General features: G+C 49.8%; 1 protein-coding gene across 2 annotated transcripts; it reads left to right on the forward strand.

Annotated features, from left to right (window-relative positions):
• Positions 1–5,837: 5,837 nt before the first annotated feature.
• Positions 5,838–17,115, forward strand: LOC135254562 (ankyrin repeat domain-containing protein 50-like). 2 transcript variants are annotated; one of them, XM_064334827.1, is made up of 4 exons: positions 5,838–6,111; positions 6,544–7,772; positions 8,264–8,760; positions 13,346–17,115. In XM_064334827.1, exons 2-4 carry the CDS (start codon positions 7,279–7,281, stop codon positions 16,675–16,677), a joined length of 4,323 nt encoding a protein of 1,440 aa, XP_064190897.1. In that variant the 5' UTR covers positions 5,838–6,111; positions 6,544–7,278; the 3' UTR covers positions 16,678–17,115. The 2 variants fall into 2 exon arrangements, with proteins under 2 accessions (XP_064190897.1, XP_064190898.1); XM_064334828.1 differs by having other exon boundaries at positions 6,550–7,772.
• The last annotated feature ends 3,633 nt before the right edge of the window (positions 17,116–20,748 follow it).

Here is a 20,748-nt window from a genome sequence, read left to right on the forward strand (position 1 = left end):
TTTAAACATCGGTTTATCACTGTTCAGATAAAGTGTGTTTCAACATCATTTCCCCTGTCTGGAAAATCCAGCACATCTCAGCCTAATTCACAAGGCAGATTGTGGCTCGCCTCTTTGGAATGCACTCCGCACCTCCTTCCCCAAGAATTCAAACAGTTCGACTTCATAAAAGACCCCAGAAAGGCCCCTTTTCATTGGACTTCCTTTGCCGTATCCAAGAGACTTCCTGTCTGTTACGCATACAGACGTGTAAACACTATCGGGCTCAATGAGGCACCTGAAAGCTTGCAGGAAGGTGCCATATTCAGAGTGGGCCGGTCCAGGTTTCCAGTGGACTGGGGCCGTCAACATGCACCAAACCCACTGCAGCGGACAGCACTTTATTCAGGCACCACAGACGGCATCTGTTTGGCAGTGGCGGATTTTTTTTTTTTGGAGCATCGAAGGGCTGAAGAAAGGTTTACCTGTGAACAGGGGCACTGGACAATTCCATCAGCCCGGTATGAGGGTGATTTTGGGAGGTGGGCACCATAGATCATTCGTCCTTGATGATGATCGTAAATAAGAATTTGTTCTTAATGACTTGCCTGGTGAAATAAAGGTGAAATAAAAATAGAAATGTGAGCATTTATGGGGTTGTCTTTGTCTAGATGCATTTTCCTGATAATGTGATTACTGCCAGTACATTTTTACTTCCCGTAATCACATTAGGCTAATTAATTCATTTGTGCCACCAAAGAGGTTGTTAATAATAAAAAGAAGTGACTTAAAAGTCACGTTTAAGAACCCCATACGTCTGGTTCCATGTGGCTTTCGATCAGTGCAGTCGACAGTTCCCCAAATCTCCTTCGCATTCTACTTGATCTCACGCGTGTCATTTCCTGTCTTCAAAGACAAAGGAAGGACGCAGCCTTTGTACTGCCTGGGTGGGGCCGGTAGGTGTGGACAGGGTGGCAAGCAGACTTCGGATTGATGGCTAACGAGGAGAGGGCCGGATGGTTAGCTTTGATGTGCCATACGTAGATTTCATTGACATGCTTTTTAAAGCAATTCACCTGTGGATCACTTTTGCTGAGTTATAAAAAAAAGGATCTATTAACAGTGGTCCAATCGTGAGCGGCGGTCAGAGACCCCTCTCAATCCTGATTGGCTTTAGTTCCATCGAGGCAGTCCTAGGTTTATTCTGTCAGTATCTGAACTTTCCATTGATTGTAGCACAGCCTCAGACTCAGGCCGATCCTGTAGGACACAGCTGAGCCATTTACACCCTGAAGGCCCCCACACCTGCAGTGCTCTCACACACACACACACACACACACACACACACACACACACACACTACACACGCACACACACACACACACACACACACACATACACACACACCACACACCGCACGCCCCCCGGAAAAATTCCTGAGAAACATCCAACACTATAGCCCCATGGGAACCAAATCTGTGTCCTCCAACACCAAACGTCTTTCCCAGGATAAAACACAGCCTGCTTCCCAGCAGAAACTCTAGAGAAGGACACACCATGTGTGAGAAGCATGGTGCTGCCCGATGCCACTAAGTCTGTCCTGTTCACAGACGAGCTCCCTCTCCCCCCACCTGCACACCAGCCCATGGCAGGGGTTTAACAGTTTATTTCCCCTACAGAGAAGCTCCCTCTCCCCCCACCTGCACACCAGCCTGTGGGAGGGATTTAATAGTTTATTTTCCCCCACCGAAGTGCTCCCTCTCCCACACCTGCACACCAGCCTGTGGAACGGATTTAACAGCAGGAGTCCACATGGGTTCCCTGCTGGTTCCCCGTGACCAAAACACTCACAGTCTCACAGTGAGTACTCGCGTATTCATGTTTTTCACTGACCCTGTATATCGGATAAATAAAATGAAAAGGAGAAATTAACGGGGCAATTAAATCTCATTACGCATAAATATCTCATGCAATACACCCACCAGATCGCATATACCTTTATCAATTATTTACATACATGTTGAAGAACATGTAGGGCAGAGGTAAACATATAGAATGCAGTTAGGTGTTTTGAAAAGCAGGGCAGTCGTGCCAAGGCATTATTTAAGTTGATTTTCCTATATGTCGCTGGGCATAGCGTTTCCTAAATCTATGTGAAATTCCTAAATCAAGTAATAAGTCACACACCACAGCTTTCATATGAAACCATAAGTCCAAGTGGCAGAGTGTTTGTAATTTTCCTGTCAAACTCACCAGCTGTTCTACAGGAGAAAGACATCGCCACATCTGATATGCATTTAGCTATAGAGAAAAGACCATTAAGAACAAACAAAAAAAAGACTTTAGTTTGGCTTCTATTTGATTTATTTTATAAATGTTTTGCGATTAATCATGAAGTTATTACGCAGTTTATGTAAGAGGGACACATCCATCATACTCTGCTGTACTTTGATGCCCAAGTTTAAAGGAACAATTGATTTTTTGCACAGGTCGATCTGCACAATTTAATGCTTATTTTTCTTTGTAGCTGAGTGTCGTAAATCACAGATTCATCTGCTGTGCACATGAGCAGTTTGGTTTCAGATTTAGGATTAAGTCGTTGCCGCTGTTTTTCCTCAAGTTGGTTAAAGTCATCATATTTACACAGATCAAGCATTTTATTAATTTACTCCATCCGTAGACATCAAAGCTTGCATATGAATGAGCAAGGATAGCTTTGAGGGGGACGAAATCTACTTCATGTCTTGCTTTGCGCCTTACAGTCCCACAACAACACAACGCAGCAAATCCATATGGATGAAATGGAATGTTCGAAACAACAGAAATCCCAGAGCACTGCATGTTAAAGTGGGCCAGCAGTGATGAATTCTGCAGAGGTCACAGAGAACTGCGCGTACAGAGCACAGCCCTTCAACTTTGTTCGGCGGCCATTTTGCATTGCAATACACGCGCTAGCCTCTTGGTGGAGATATTTCTACTGTTTTGACACAACAGAAAAAGGACAACGCGTTTTTATGATGACAATATTTATGAGAATTTTATGAAGAGCACACATACCATAAAATCACTCAAGCTTAACTCATACAAATTATAAGCTGTTGTATTGCATATAAGAATAGCTATTTCTGTTCAATCTGACTGTTAGTTTAACAGTGGCATACATGGATGTTGTATACATCCTCAGTAGTCAGCAGAGAGCAGCGTTTTACAAATAGCTTTAATGATTTAGCCTATTCAACTGTATCTAGTATCAACTATCTTCAACACTAGAGGGCAGTAAAGGGATCAGTGCATGGGACACAAAAATGAAAACATTTATTTGTACAGTGTTGTAGAAAAAATACTGTAATATGTAAAATGTAATATTTTTTTACCCGTTAACTGTCTTATACCTTAATTATTGGATGTGCGTGTACTTTTTTTTTACGTTAGAGTTATTGTCACATTATTTCATTTTGAGATTAAAAATCACGCATTTCAATAGACCTCACTGTTACGCTCTACATGAGCCACACAGCTTACCTCACAGATAATTTAAAGGCCTGTGCTATTATGATTTTGTTGTGACACCAAAATCCTTATTTTATACAGATTAGCCTCCTGAGGCTGGAATAAGGATCGACATCTCCAGATGCTGCAGGAATACGCCTGGCTGTTTTGTGAAGAAGGAGGCAGTCAGTAACATGGCTATAACCGAACAGAGGGCCCCGGAGTTGTACTTCCGTTGCCTCCATTGCTGAGCTTGAAAAAGTCCAACCATTGGCTCTACCACAATCTGGCATGGGTTACATACAATGCATTGTACCTATATTCCTTTGGCCTGAAAATAGTTCTGCAAGCCTCTTGGCCAGGACATCCTTCCGAAATGCAAATTAGAGCTGGCTCTCAACTGACCTGCCTGATTAAAGAATGATTAAAAAGTGCATTAAAAGCTGAAGTGCATCGTCTATTTATCATAAGAAAACCATATGGAACATTGAGTTTTTTTTTTCTCTTTTTTTAAATTAAGTGCCAACAATGCAGCTTTTTAACATCTACTTTAATAACTGTCCAGCTAAATTCCCTGCTGTATTTATTAATGATTTTTTTTTTGGCAACAAACTTTGTGAAGTTTTTTTTTTTTGTTTGTATTTTGACAAGAGTGACCACATGAGCGATGACTGGTGAGATTATGAAGTTGCTCGAGTCGACCTGTCTCAGATGAGTGAATCATGATTCTCCCCACCTTTCTCATCACAGTCTCAGATGAATTTGGTATATGAGTTTGCCAGAGAACAGTGGCACATACAGCACCCATTTCAACAGGTACCTGATGTGCACAGATTACTCCACACGCACAGTATGTCTTTGGCAGCTACAACAAACCAATTTATTTAGACGCTTTTCCTGGCAGAGGGCTGTTTACATTTGATGAAAATAGACTTCTGTCGCCAGGGGCTACATGTGAAAAGATATAATTACAGCTAGCATGACATGTTCTGCGGCCATGTAGTAATTAGAGGAACCAGTCGACAGTGCTATTATGTCGCAACACAATAGTGAAGTATTAGTCATGAAAGTCAGAGCTAGTCGCCTGACAGCCAACAGGCTACTGCAGCACCATGTGAAACAATACATATGACTGTAGCACATCCAGTAAACTAACCAAGCCCATAGCAAATGACATACATTTCAAATTGTAGCTTATGTTCAGCAATGCAATGCACAGTTTGTGATTAGGGCTTTAGGGGACTGTGCTTTCATGATAATCTGAATGCAGTAAAATGCTTGTGTGGAAAAACTGCGGGTTCCAAACATGCACACTGTTTAATCCGACCCTCGTTCTAACTACCACTGAGATGGAATAACTAACTTTCTGCAATTGTTATATACTATCTCTGTTTTAGTGCATGTTTTTGATGAGCCCAGGCAGTCCTTGTGTGTGACGATGTTTTCATTGTAGTCAAAGGAAACAATGGTTTGTACAGTATAGCAAACTAGTCTGACACATCAGCTTTTTCTGAGACACATGCAGAGCATGATTATCATCTCTGATACCTGCAGCCATTTGTAAGGAAAAACAACCAACCCTCTCAAGCACACATGTAATCTAATTTTCAAAATAAAAGAGCAGAATAGAATAAATGTACATATAAAATTATTTGAACTGAATTTGTTTTTCAGACTCATCCAAATGAAAAGAGGTCATTGGTTTCCAGTGAGGGACTGGTGTGTGATGCTTTTTCGCTCCCACTCCAGATCGTCATTCACACACGTGTGGGCGTTTGTACTGTGATTAATTATGAGTCAACTTGTGGTCAGCGCATTATATTGACGCCTTGAAGTACACAGACACACACCCTTTGTAGTGCAGACTGTATGAAATCCCCAGCATTATCCAAATATCCAATTTACCCAGATCACCCTCAATGAAAATCAAATTTTTAGTTGACCTTCCTGTTTTCTTTGCAGGTGATAAATATAATAAATTGTGGCACATTGTTGCTTAGTTTTTTTTTTTAAGTGTCCTTTGGACAGACAAGGCAAATGCTTTAAAACTATACAGTCTATATGTAATAAAGAAGAATGGGTGAAATAATACCCTCTGTCCACCTGGGTCTGTTTCCAAATACCTCTGTTGGACAATCAACAAACTAGTCAATCAACTAAATTGTGTGTGTGATTTATTATAGAGACTGCAGTCATTACGCAGTTGCTTCTGTAGTACAGTAAATGCGTAAACGTGCATATTCATGGTGTTGCATTGGTATGGGGGTATTAGTTGTTTAGTTCTGCGTGTAAAATCATTGAGAAGAACTTCAACTCCCAGAGTGCCAGGGCTGGATGACGCGTGTTACCTATGAGGAGCTGGTTTGAACATTTGGAGGAGGGGAACATGCTTAGTCCTGTGCAGTGATTGGGGACAGGAGGGACTGCAGTGGGTGAGAAACGAGCGGACAGGCTCGCAGAAAATGCGAGGGATTATAAACTGCTGATCAAAACACAGTGTGGACTAACAATTACTTTGTCAAGAGAAAATAAACGTAAAAGACCACAGCAAATATAGACCGTGCTGGTGGTCACAGGGCAAACGAGTGGAGCGTCTTCTACCCGCGGTGAAGAGGAAGGGGAACATCAGTCACATCACCAGGGGTAAGAGATACATATTAAATCCAGAAAGTGCATGGGATACGCACCCACGCGCATATACACACACTGACGCCCCAAATCATAAGACACACGGACCGCTATGATTGACGCGTGTAATGCCCAGCGATGGAAAGATCCCTGGAAGCCTGATTTGCGAAAGCTCAGGCTCGGTTCGGTTGGACTTGGCGTGGGTGCCAGGATGCGTGCTTCTGCACAGTACTGAACATCGTGTACATATTGTAAACCGATCGCGAGATCCCTGTAAGATTGAACCCACGCCGCACGTACAGTAGCTTATATAGAAGGACGCGAAGTATAATTTATTTATTTATTCATTTATCTTTACCTGAATCTAATTTTGTGAACTGTAGGACGTTCGACCAATTAACGCTGTGTTCTGGACTGAATTTAACAGCGTGATTTTGTCTCTTGCAGTTGCAGTCAAGCGGAATTTGCCGGCTCTGTAATGTGGCCATGACAGATAAACCAGCACACGGAGGGATAAACCGCACCAACACCAGTGCCAGCCTGCGGAAATTCCCCAACTGCGTTGCAAAAATTCCAAACAGAGACATCGGACACCACAACCCGTTGCCCGATGCCATAAGGAAGCCTGTTACTGCATTTTACCATGCCTGTCCTGCAAGGCTGCATCACTTTGAGATGTAAAAATAAACTGTTTGAGGGAATGTAAGTAAACAAAATCAAAGAAGTCACTGAAGATCTGTTGTTGGGGCTACCGAGGCTGTGTTTCTGGACGCAGCAGTCTTGTAAACGCTGAATCTGGAAACTTCCGGATACAGCCGTAAGTGCTGGGATGGTGATGGAATGGGACCAGTGATAAAACCCAGCAAACTACCGGAATAACCCGTATGTGGGAGTTCTCTGGTAAAAAGGCAACACTGTTACCTCCACCTGCAATGCTGTTCTCTAGACTCACGCCATTTCCCAGGTGGGCCCCAGTTACCCTCATATAGCCCTAGAAACGAAGGCTAACCAGGGGGCAGGGCTAAATTCAGTTTGTGCGTTGGGGCACTCTGAGAACCTGCCCAGAACGAAGATGCTGGCCTGAGAGCCGGAGGGGGACGTCCTGAGCGGGGGCGGCCTGTGCGGGACGCCCTGGCGTCGCAGGATGAGGAGGCCCATGTGAGGGGCGGGGGCGGAGCCGCGATGGCGCCCCCCGGACCCCAGCAAGGCAGGCCCTTCTACTGCAGGGAGTGGGTGTTCCAGAAGCTTCAGCGCTGCCTGCAGGAGAAGTCCAACCCCCTGGCGGGGGGGAGCACCGCCCCCACCCTACAGCCAGGCGGCGGGGCCGGTCCTGGAGCTGGGGGGGCCGCCTCGCCCTCGGGCAGAGGGGCGTCCTGGGGGGTGCTGCTGGTGGGGGGGCCGGGCTGTGGGAAGACCGCTCTCTGCAGGGAGCTGCTGTGGCCCAGCAGGACACAGGGGCTCCTCCGAGGCCTGCACCTCCGGAGCCTGGCCTTCCACTTCTGCCACGCCCTGGACGCGGACACCCTGAGCGTCGGCCGCTTCGTCCGCGGCCTGGTGGCCCAGCTGTGCCGCAGCGTCCTGGTGCCCGGGTTCGAGGAGGCGCTGCGAGACCCTGCAGCCCAGAGCCTCCTGCAGCCCGGGGAGTGCGAGAGGGACCCTGCTGAGGCCTTCAAAAGGTACAGTTTACCTGCCCTTATGCCCCTCTAACGATTCAATTTACCTGCCCTTATGCCCCTCTAATGATTCAATTTACCTGCCCTTATGCCCCTCTAAAGATTCAATTTACCTGCCCTTATGCCCTCTAAAGGTACAGTTTACTGGCCTTATGCCCTCTAAAGGTACAGTTTACTGGCCTTATGCCCTCTAAAGGTACAGTTTACCTGCCCTTATGCCCTCTAAAGATTCAATTTACCTGCCCTTATGCCCCTCTAAGGATTCAATTTACCTGCCCTTATGCCCCTCTAAAGGTACAGTTTACCTGCCCTTATGCCCCTCTAAAGATTCAATTTACCTTTATTTTCCTTGCTGGTGCTGATTACAGACTAGTGCCCAGGGGCTCTTGCTTTTTAGGAATGTGTGGTGTTGTGGGGCCCCGAGAAATGACATCAGAAATATGCATCCGCCTACCAATCTTTAATAACACTGTGCCCCCCCCCCCCCTTAACAGGTGCGTGTTGCTCCCACTCCTGTCCCTGAAGCCCCCGCAGCAGTCCCTGTTCCTCCTGGTGGACTCGGTTGATGAAGGCTGCCAGCTGGGTGAGGCGGAGCCCAGAATGGGGGCGTGGTCAGCGGCGGAGTCCAGAAAAGGGGCGGGATCAGAGGCAGAGCCCAGTAAGGGGGCGGGTTCAGGGGAGGAGATCAGGACGGAGGCGGGATCAGAGGCGGAGCCCAGGACAGGGGCAGGGTCAGGGCAGGAGCTCAGGACGGAGGCGGGATCAGAGGCGGAGCCTAGGACGGGATCGGAGGCGGAGCCCAGTACGGGGGCGGAGTCAGAGGCGAAGCCCAGAGTGGGGGCGAAGTCAGAGGTGGAGCCCAGTGTGGGGGCGAGGCCCTGCAGGACCATCGCTGAACTTCTGGCCAGCCACCACCAGCTCCTGCCCCCCTGGCTGCTCCTCATCTGCTCCTCCCGCCGCCAGAACAGGGCCGTCACCAAGCTGTTCACAGGTAAAGCCTGCTCCCTTTACACTGTTCTACACTAAAGCCTGCTCCCTTTACACTGTTCTACATTAAAGCCTGCTCCCTTTACACTGTTCTACACTAAAGCCTGCTCCCTTTACACTGTTCTACACTAAAGCCTGCTCCCTTTACACTGTTCTACACTAAAGCCTGCTCTCTTTACACTGTTCTACACTAAAGCCTGCTCCCTTTACACTGTTCTACACTAAAGCCTGCTCCCTTTACACTGTTCTACACTAGATCCTGCTCCCTTTACACTGTTCTACACTAACGCCTGCTCCCTTTACACTGTTCTACACTAAAGCCTGCTCCCTTTACACTGTTCTACACTAAAGCCTGCTCCCTTTACACTGTTCTACACTAACGCCTGCTCCCTTTACACTGTTCTACACTAAAGCTGCTCCTTTACACTGTTCTACACTAAAGCCTGCTCCCTTTACACTGTTCTACACTAAAGCCTGCTCCCTTTACACTGTTCTACACTAAAGCCTGCTCCCTTTACACTGTTCTACACTAAAGCCTGCTCCCTTTACACTGTTCTACACTAAAACCTGCTCCCTTTACACTGTTCTACACTAAAGCCTGCTCCCATTACACTGTTCTACACTAAAGCCTGCTCCCTTTACACTGTTCTACACTAAAGCCTGCTCCCTTTACACTGTTCTACACTAAAACCTGCTCCCTTTACACTGTTCTACACTAAAGCCTGCTCCCTTTACACTGTTCTACACTAAATCCTGCTCCCTTTACACTGTTCTACACTAAAGCCTGCTCCCTTTACACTGTTCTACACTAAAGCCTGCTCCCTTTACACTGTTCTACACTAAAAGCTGCTCCCTTTACACTGTTCTACACTAAAGCCTGCTCCCTTTACACTGTTCTACACTAAAGCCTGCTCCCTTTACACTGTTCTACAGTAAAGCCGGCTCCCTTTACACTGTTCTACAATAAATCCTGCTCCCTTTACACTGTTCTACACTAAATCCTGCTCCCTTTACACTGTTCTACACTAAAGCCTGCTCCCATTACACTGTTCTACACTAAAACCTGCTCTCTTTACACTGTTCTACACTAAAGCCTGCTCCCTTTACACTGATCTACACTAAAAGCTGCTCCCTTTACACTGTTCTACACTAAAGCCTGCTCCCTTTACACTGTTCTACACTAAAGCCTGCTCCCTTTACACTGTTCTACACTAAAGCCTGCTCCCTTTACACTGTTCTACACTAAAAGCTGCTCCCTTTACACTGTTCTACACTAAAACCTGCTCCCTTTACACTGTTCTACACTAAGCCTGCTCCCTTTACACTGTTCTACACTAAAGCCTGCTCCCTTTACACTGTTCTACACTAAAGCCTGCTCCCTTTACACTGTTCTACACTAAAGCCTGCTCCCTTTACACTGTTCTACACTAAAGCCTGCTCCCTTTACACTGTTCTACACTAAAGCCTGCTCCCTTTACACTGTTCTACACTAAAGCCTGCTCCCTTTACACTGTTCTACACTAAAGCCTGCTCCCTTTACACTGTTCTACACTAAAGCCTGCTCCCTTTACACTGTTCTACACTAAAGCCTGCTCCATTTACACTGTTCTACACTAAAGCCTGCTCCCTTTACACTGTTCTACACTAAAGCCTGCTCCCTTTACACTGTTCTACACTAAAGCCTGCTCCCTTTACACTGTTCTATACTAAAGCCTGCTCCCTTTACACACTCCTATACTAAAGCCTGCTCCCTTTACACACCGCTCACTCCTACACTACACACTTTTTACTCCTACACTAAAGCCGGCTCCCTTTACGCACTTATCACTCCTACACTACACACTGCTTACTCCTACACTAAATCCTGCTCCCTTTACACACTGCTTACTCCTACACTACACACTGTTTACTCCTACACTAAAGCCTGCTCCCTTTACACACTGCTTACTCCTACACTACACACTGTTTACTCCTACACCAAAGCCCGCTCCCTTTACACACTGCTTACTCCTACACTACACACTGTTTACTTCTATACCAAAGCCCGCTCCCTTTACACACTGCTCACTCCTACACTGCTCTACCCACTGCTTTAGACTGTGCTTTATGCTGTGTCACAGTGCGGTTGTGCTGAAAGGCGCTGGAATGGACTGAGGTCTGTGTTGCGGGTTTTGGTGCTTGTTTTCGCTCTGTTTTCCCCTTGTGTATGAAGCTAAGACATTTAAATGCATGTTCCGAACCAGAAGGGCAGGATACGGAATTTAAAAAGTGTTCTTTTTAGTGTTCTCCTGGGAGAACTGAACACGATGCTCTCTGAAATTCCCTGAATAATCTGGCGGTGGTTACTCATCTACATTTTAATCAGGATTCACGCTCCGATGCGTTTTAAACTGGCGCTCATTTGCATTTTGTTAAATCACCTCGCACTTTGTATGCTAATCTCATATTTTAAAAAATTATTTGAAAAATTTAAAATTCTGTAGAAAGAGGGTTTAGTTTTGTGAAGTATTGCTGTGAGTCAGATGATCCAGGCTAATGCAATATGCCCAACAAGGAATATTACTTACTTAATATTAGCAGCTTAATATATGAAACAGCTGTACAGCAATCCAATTCTGCCATCGGCCAGATATTACTGTTATTTGACCATTTCCGAAGTACAGAAAATTCTGACCAGGCCTCAAGCTAAAACAGACAAGGGCGTTCTGAAGGTTCCTGAGACAGACATGTCCGGCGATAAAATCCTTCCCCCTCCCCCCTTTTCATTTTCTGACCTTGGCTTGCGGCTAAACTCTCTTAGAGGGTCGTTCCCACCGGACGGCTGTGTGTGTTTGTCTGCCTGTCCGAACATCCTGCAGTCCTAATTAAAAAATCTAACTGGAAAAGTTTCCTCATGGTCATTTATGCTGCTGCTACTGTTCTAATATGAATTGTAGATCATGTACAGATATTTGAAGAGCATAATAGTGGTTAAAATGAAAACCACAGGCTTTTTATGAGAAACGTGTCTGTTAAATCGGGTGGTGTGCAGTCTGAGGGAATTTGGAATAATTTTGGGGTAATTAGGCTTTGATTAATTTTTTCCATATGCTAACAATTACGCGATGATGTTCTTAAAACAAAGTGTTGAAACACAATCTGCCCATTAGCTGAGATAAACTGGATCTCACTCAGACTGCAGAAACATGAGCAGGCTTTCTCTTTGTATGGAAACTGTAATATAGTCAGAAATATTTTCATTTCTCCTAGGATGGTTGGAGTGAAGACCTGCAGGTTGCTTTCAGTGTGTTTGTGTGACTTGTTTTGCACTACTTACAAAAGCTTTTTTCCACAGTGCAAATGAATCAAACGCTGACACATAGTCAGAATGTCACAAATTCTTTGAGTTCTGCAACACAGAATCTGGAATTTATTCCCACCCCATTGAAGGTCATTTTGTGATACTCCCAGTAGATTTGTGTTGCTTACGCACTGTGCAATAATGCTTTATAAGAGACAAAAAGGGGCTCGTCTGTACCCTGACCCGTCTGTACCCTGGTCTGTCTGTACCCCGACCCGTCTGTACCTGGCCTGTCTGTATCTGACCCGTCTGTACTCTGAACCATCAGTATAAAATCCACTGATCTTCCACTCCTATGGCATTACAAGGATCTGCGTCTTTTTTTGTGGATATGAGATTTGATTATTTTCTCGTGAGTTAAGAGAGAGTTTTCTTTTGTGCGAAAACCCTGAACTGATTGAAAGATGTGACTTTTTCCATTGTAAGAACCACAATGGCAGCAGTGCTGAATGCCTCTTATGTAGTTTCATTCTTCTCCATTCCCTGAGGTGCAGGATGATTGGGCTATAAAACTAACAAAGCATGGACTTAATGCTGTTCTTCTGTGACATGGGTGTTAAAGAACCTTTCTCATCGGAAATGTTGAATCTGGATCCACTTACTGGATGGACCCGAGGCGCTGCCGTTTTTTTGGGGCGTGTTTTAAGACCCCGGGGGGGGGGGGGGGGGGAGAGTGCTAAGGAGGTCTTTTCCCACCAAAGAAGGACCGCGTTACGTTTGTGAAATATGCACGCTGGTGTGAATTCTCCCCCAGTGCAGAAGTCCTGGGAACAGTAAATCTGCACCAGTCTCCCTCCCCCGGGGCTCAGAGACACGGAGAACATGCACTTCCTGTTTCCTGTGTCTGACGCCAGCGTTTAGAGCCAGAACAACCAAAAAACACTGGCACATTAAAGCAGCTCCTGGTAACGGTGACGCTGCTGTGGAAATTGTTATTGTAGCAATAAATGAGGATAATTAGACTATTTTAGTAAAATCAGTCAGATGGGCTGCAATATTTGGACCTTTATTACAACCAGAGTGAGTTGAGATTCCCGTAAAGACCCCACCCAGTATACAGTACTTTCTCTGTTATACGGTTGGCTGTGGTTTAAGGTTCTTCAACCAAAGACCGCGTAGCAGACTGCAAGCCTTTAAAGACTGTCCAGGATAGAAACACAAGAAAGCCAGCAGGCTTATGTCCACTGTGGTCCTCTAAGATTCAAACACAGACATGACGCTGTTTTATATTCCCGTTCTCCCCTCTCAGGGTTTCGTAAAATCAGCCTGGACGACCTGCGGAAGGCGCACGTGGTGAAGGACGTGCAGCAGTACATCCTGCACCGGCTCGACCAGGAGGAGGCGCTGCGCCGCCACCTGACCAAGGAGACGGCCGAGATGCTCAACCAGCTGCACATCAAGAGCGGCGGCTGCTTCCTGTACCTGGAGCGCGTGCTGGACGGCGCCGGCGACGGCTTCCTGCCGCTGCGCGAGATCCGCCACATCCCCGGCACGCTCAACGGCCTCTACCTGTGGCTGTGCCAGCGCCTCTTCGCCCGCAAGCGCTTCGCCGCCGTGCGGCCCGTCCTGGACGCCGCGCTGGCCGCCCGCCGCCCGCTCGCCGTCAAGGAGCTGTACCGCGCGGCGTGGACCCGCGACACGGCGCTCACCATGGAGGAGTTCCGCCGGAAGATGGACGCCCTGTCCGAGCTGCTGGTGGAGGGCGCGGCGGGGACCAGGACGCTCTTCCACGCCAGCTTCGCCGAGTGGCTGCTGGATGTGAAGCACTGCACGCCCAGGTACCTGTGCAGCGCCGCCGAGGGCCACCGCATGCTCGCCATGAGCTACAGCTGCCGCGCGCGCGAGCTGGGCCCGGCCGAGGTGCGCGAGTTCGCCCTCCACCTGGTCCGGGCCGACCTGCGGGTGGAGCCGGCGCAGCTGGCGCTGTGGATGGTGTGGAACGGGACCCCGGCGCAGGACTCCCTGGGCGCCTCCCCGCCGGAGGAGCGGGAGGTGCTGGAGCTCCTGGTCAAGGCCGGGGCGCACGTGAGCGGCGGGGGCGAGCGGGGCGGGGCCGGCGGGGAGCAGGGCCGGCGGGGGGAGGAGTCCGTGCGGGCGCTCCTGGAGAACGGCGCCTCCGTCAACTGGACGGACGGCGGCGGGCGGAGCCTGCTGGCCAGCGCGGCGCACGGCGGCAGCCTGGGCGCGGTGGACCTGCTGGCGGGCCGCGGGGCGGACCTGGAGCTGGCGGACGGGCACGGGCAGACGCCGCTCACGCTGGCGGCCCGGCAGGGGCACGCCGCGGTGGTGGAGCGGCTGATCGGCTACGGCGCCGCCGTGGACCGCAGCGACCACGACGGCTGGACGGCGCTGCGCTCGGCGGCCTGGGCGGGGCACGCGGGGGCGGTGGCGGCCCTGCTGCGGGCCGGCGCCAGGGTGGACTGCGCCGACGCCGACGGGCGCACGCCGCTCCGGGCCGCCGCCTGGGCGGGCCACGCGGACATCGCGCTCAGCCTCCTCCGGCACGGGGCCCAGGCCGACCGGGCCGACCGCGAGGGGAGGACGCCGCTCATCGCCGCCGCCTACGCGGGCCACCGCCGCGTCGCCGAGCACCTGCTGCGCCACGGCGCCCGGCTGGACCACCAGGACGCCGACGGCAGGACCGCGCTGGCCGTGGCGGCGCTGCGGGCTCCCTCCGGCGGGGGCGGGGGCGGCGGCGGTGGCCACGCCTCCGTGGTCGGCCTCCTCGTGGAGTGCGGCGCGGAGGTGGACCTCCCGGACAAAGAGGGCGTGACGCCCCTGCTGGCGGCGGCGTACGAGGGCCACGCCGAGGCGGTGGACCTGCTCCTGGAGGGCGGGGCCGACGTGGACCACGCCGACCGCAGCGGCCGCACCCCCCTGCTGGCGGCGGCGTCCATGGGCCACGCCGCCGTGGTGAAGGCGCTGCTCTTCTGGGGCGCGGCCGTGGATGGTGTGGACGGCGAGGGCCGCACGGTGCTGGGCGTGGCCGCCGCCCAGGGGAGCGTGGAGGTGGTGCGCCTCCTGCTGGACCGGGGCCTGGACGAGAGCCATCGGGACGATGCCGGCCGGGCCCCGCTCCACGCCGCCGCCTTCGAGGGCCACCGCGCCGTCTGCCAGGCCCTGGTGGACCACGGCGCCCGCTGCGGCGAGGTGGACAACGACGGGCGCGTCCCGCTGGTGCTGGCCGCCCAGGAGGGGCACCGCGACTGCGTGCGGGTGCTGCTGGAGGCCTGCCAGGCCAGCCCGGACCAGCGCGGGTACGACGGGCGCAACGCCCTGCGGGTGGCGGCCCAGGAGGGCCACCGCGACGTCGTGGAGCTCCTGCTGGCCGGCGGCGCCGACGTGGACTGCCGGGACGCGGACGGGCGCACCACGCTCTACGCCCTGGCGCTGGAGAACCAGCTGGGCATGGCCGAGTGCCTGCTGGAGCACGGCGCGGGCGCGGAGGCCAGGGACCCCGAGGGCAGGACGGCGCTGCACGTGGCCTGCTGGCAGGGCCACCTGGAGATGGCGCGGGCGCTGGTCGCCCACGGCGCCGACGTCAACGCCGCCGACGGGGAGCGGCGCTCGCCGCTGCAGTCGGCGGCCTGGCGGGGGCACGCGGCGGTGGCGCGCCTCCTGCTGGACGCCGGGGCGCGGCCGGACCACGCCTGCGACCAGGGGGCCACCGCGCTGGGCGTCGCCGCGCAGGAGGGCCACGCCGAGGTGGTGCGGGCCCTGCTGGACCGCGGAGCCGACCCCAACCACGCCGACCGCTTCGGGCGCACCGCCGTGCGGGTGGCCACCAGGGGGGGCCACACGCACATCGTCCAGCTCCTGGAGAAGTACGGCGCCGTGGGCCAGGTCGGGAGTCCCCCCCCCACCAAGAGCGCAGCGCCCCCCCGCACCAAATCCACTGGCACAAGCACGGGACGGGACGACCCTCCGCCCGCGGGCCTCGCCCAAACTTTCGTCTGCCTGTCCGAGTGCCCCGTCTCTCCGGCCACCCGCTCCCTCCCCAACCACTCCCCCAAGAGCTCCCAGAATTCCCTGCGCACCGCCTCCTCCGCCGGCACCGCCCGGACCACGCCCGCCGACGGCGTCCCGCCTCCCAGCCACACCCTGCAGGTCCAGCAGCGCTCCCTCCCGCGCAGGCGGGACCGGGGGCCCGGCGCCGCCCCCGCGTCCGCCAGCCGCTCCCCGTCCAGCGACCGCGAGGGAAACCGCGTCAAACTCGCCCCCAGGGGCCGAAGGTCCGGGAGCGGCGGCGTCGGCGGCTCCGGCAGGTCGGGCTCGGGGCGGAGGAAGTTCCAGAACGGCCCGGCGCCGGAGTACGACGTGAGCCGGCTCGCCGTCGGGCCGACGGACCCTCTGCGCAAGAGCCATCAGGGCGGCGCCGAGAACAAGCGCAACGCCGTGGCGACCGGCCCCAAATATCACCTGCAGGGCCAGCAGGGCTTCCTGTGCAGAGGGGAGGGCTACCCAATCAGGGAGCCCGAACTCTACCCAATCAGAGAGGCCGAACTGAGCCTGAAACGGGCCCTCATGTTGAGCGAAGCAGCCGACCCTTCTCTTAGCTGTAAGAAGGAGACGCCCTTGTAGCTGGTGACTAATTATGCGGTTATGCAATTATGTCTCAGCTTGTTTACTTCGTTGGAAAATATCACCGCGGTCCTTCGTTCGCGGACAGAACAGAAGCCGGGAGTTTCAAGTGCGTCATGCGCAAATGTCAGCTTGTGGTTCTTACATCAGTCGTGTTGAATTCATGCTGAATTTAGGAAGGGGTGCGAGACAGTGGCAGAATCATCTACCCTTCTGGCTTAAAGCTCTGAGGGGTTCATACATCACCACAGGTCCCCTCCACTCTCAGTTTATAGTCGTCTCAACTCATTTCGCTCTCTCTTCACAATGTATAATTACTGGCTTTAGTTCTCTCGCCACGTGGGGACCCTGTGTTCTTCTGGGATTCTGAACCCCCCCCAAGACTCCAGTTTCTCACAAGAGAACAGCCATCTGTCTGCCCTTCAGACTGTGGGAGGGCGGGGGGGCGGAGGGTGGTGGGGGGGTGGTATAGAACGGGTGTCTGTCTGTCCTTCAGACCATGGGGGCGGGGCAATGTGATTATTTTACAGAACACACTAGTTCTGCCATGTTAACAGCCTTTACAGCGTAACCCTGTGCACTTTTTTATTATTTAAAATGTTTCAATATCCATATTTATTGCGCAAAGTATGCACTTTTTAGACAAACTTTGTTTTAGCCTTTTTATATTTCTGAACAAAGCAGTTGATGAACATACACTAAATTCTGCATTGCCTTTTTTGTGATTATTATTATTAATTTTATTATTATTATCTCCTATCTGCAAATGTGCATGCCTTTTATGACACCAGTTCAGGAACTATGTTCTCCTGGTGGTGGTGTGCTTACTTAAACTCCATTTAACAGCCAGAGCATTTAGGAACAAACACAGGACATTTTTTTAATGGGCATAAATGCTCATGTTTGTGCTGGTTGTTTACCCCCTGTCGCTATGTTCAGAGGTTTACAGACTTGTGTAAGTTTGGCCCTCTGAATTACTGAAGTATTGATTTGATTTTGTCACCAGGGCCCGTGATAACTCAACACAGTTACGTTAATATCACCGTCTGGAATATTTTTTTCATTTTGGCATGCGTCAGAACTGGTCTTTAATTGTCTGTTTACTTTGAACAAGCAGTTTGATGCACAGTGCCAAACCCATGCCAAATCCGAGCCAAAGCCATGGCAAACTTGTGTATGTACCATGTGAGCTGAACATGCGTTTGTCCTGACCTGGCGATGGACACACATGCATGTTTTTTTGTGCGAAGTCAGATTTTTGCCGTTTGCAAATAGTGCAATGTGAAACCCACAATACCACTTTTCTTCTAATGAAAAAAGTAAAGTAAGTAAATACTTTGGTCTGTTACATTAAATTACATTTAATAACCAAAAAGAATTAAAACTACAACCTGACTGAATTGTTTTGTGTGTGTGCGAAACAGAATAGTTTGAAGAAGTTCTGGATAATGTTCAGTCATTAAGCCATTTTATTGATCTTTCTCAGCCTGGACAGATGTCTGTTTGAGACAGGTTTTGTTTTTCTAATTGCACTTAAAAAATATGTGTACAGTAAATGGCCTAAAAATATACATTAAAGTTCTCATTACAAATATTTCTTGTACTGTATTGAGCTTGATTAGCTGATGTATATTACAGTGCTAAATAAATACATTTGCTTTACTCCAGATGCAGTGACCAGTTACTTTCCCTTACACCAGTACTCTCGCACTGACTGTACATCTTTCATTCACATTTTGAGAGGATGTTGGACATAAAAACAAGGCATTTTCTTACATTACCTAAAGACCCTTTGGCCTTTATTGGGAAAGTGCTCTGGTATACTGAGGAGAAAAGAACTTGAATTGCACAGTTTAAAGCACATTAAAATATCTGAGACTGAACTGCACAGTTTACAGCACATTGAAACAGCTGTGAATCAATTGCACAGTTTACAGCACATTAAAACAGCTGTGCTTCCGGGTGCACATTTGAGAGCAATCCAGCCCTCGTCCCACAAAGGGTTTACAATCATGTGCTCATCCTGAATGCAGCTCTGCATTTGTGTTTCTGTTGTGTAGGCATGTAACACAACTCAATGCAACCAACCCAATGCAATTCAGCTAAACACAGCAAAATTCAACACAACCCAACACAACTCAGCTCAACACAGCTCAGTGCAACACAACAGGAAATTACTGAAACACAACACTGAACCGGAGAGATGGGGCTAACAATGAACATGAATGCAGATTGATGCCAGTCAGTTTCTTTATCCGATTTTGGAGAGTCTCACAGATGTAGGCGGGTTGTGTTGGAGGGAAATGATTTGAAAATCTTGTACTGTGACTTGTGTGGGTGTGAGGATTTAGTCTTGCAGATTTTTAAGAAATTGAACTAAGGAAAAACAGAAACTCATATAATATCATTTGAGGTTTTACGCACATAATCCATAATTCAGATAAAATAAGTATTGTATGAATACCAATCTGTATAGGAGAGCTACAATCCCTAAGACAAAAAAACATGAAGTTGGCAAATTGGTTTCACAACAATGCACAACCACATTCTTATATCTTGCGTGGGCTTGATTTTCAAAATATTTTCATCAGATTAACAATCGAGCAGCTAGATAAATCTTGCTACCTGACAAAAAAAAGTTCTATAAGAACTGCAATATTCTCAGGACTGCAGTGAATCCACCAATCAGATCCACAGATTGCAGTGAATCCACCAATCAAATCCTCAGACTACAGTGTGAAGTGCTAAATGTATTCATCATGTATGTTACAGAGAAAAAAACAGGATTGCAAATTCCAGCAGACAAACATTTCATTAATTTACAGTCTGCGCAGTCTGTGCTGCCTTTCAGAGGTCTGAGCTGTTAAAAGGCAAGGAAATTGGAAATGTAAGTAACCGTTGCCATGGTGATGCCACTGATGAGGTCCTTGAAGACCAGAGTTCTGCTAAAAAATAAAAAAACATCTGTAATGCAGCACTGCTAACACGTGTATCTGCTTCTTTAACCTGAATGCACATCGCCCTGCAGGAAAATCTCACTGTAATGGGATCGCCCTGTAAGAGGATTGGACCATTAGAGCATCACCCTGTAACAGAATCGCCCTGTAAGAGAATTGCAGTGTAAGAGAATCACACCAGAAGGGATTCACCCTGCGATAGAATCACCCTGCCAGAGAATTGTCCTGTAAGAGAATCGCCCTGTAAGGGAATCACTCAGTAAGTGCAACGCCCCTATTCAAGCAGCAGCACAATATGCTCCTCTGTTCCTGTGTGAGGGAGTGTGTGTATGTATGTGTGTGTGTGTGTATATATATGTTTGTGCATGTACATGCATTTTTCTGTTTGCATACATGCATGCATGCGTGTAGTTATGTATGTGCATGCATGCTTGTGTTTGTGTACGTAAATGCATGCATCTGTTTGCATATGTGCATGCGTGCATGTCTCAGCCTTTTGGAGATATTCGTTTTGTGTTCTGTTGCAGAGACAGTTGTCTTGGTAGCTGGGCTGTTTGGTGTTTGTTTTCATGGTGTCAGCAGAAGTGAGTTGTGGGGTTTAGACAGCAGCAGCAGTGCTGATAGTCTTTGGACCCTGTTTGTTATACACAAGGAATTTTGGCAGAGAGAGTCTTTCCCTGATGCTGTCCCACAAACAGCCCTCCGACTGCAGCCTGGTTCAGCTCAGGACAGCGCTGACAAACAAGCTCACCCCTATGCAGCTGCGCAGACGTCCTCTCTCCTGCACCTAGCTGCACAGACGTCCTGTCACCAGTACACAGCTGCGCAGACGTCCTGTCACACACACGGCTGCGCAGACGTCCTGTATCCTGCACACAGCTGCGCAGACATCTTCTGTCCTGCACACAGCTGTGCAGATGTCCTCTCTCCTCACACAGATGCGCAGACATCCTGTCTCCTGCATACAGCTGCGCAGACATCTTCTCACCTGCACATAGCTGCGCAGATGTCTTCTCTCCTGCACACAGCTGTGCTGACATCATCTCGCCCATACGCACCTGTGCAGGGCGTTCCACTTGCTTAGAACCCATAGGAAGAGGAAGCCTAGGAAGAA

This window comes from Anguilla rostrata, chromosome 5, assembly GCF_018555375.3.
Source record: "Anguilla rostrata isolate EN2019 chromosome 5, ASM1855537v3, whole genome shotgun sequence".
Lineage (NCBI taxonomy): Eukaryota > Metazoa > Chordata > Actinopteri > Anguilliformes > Anguillidae > Anguilla > Anguilla rostrata.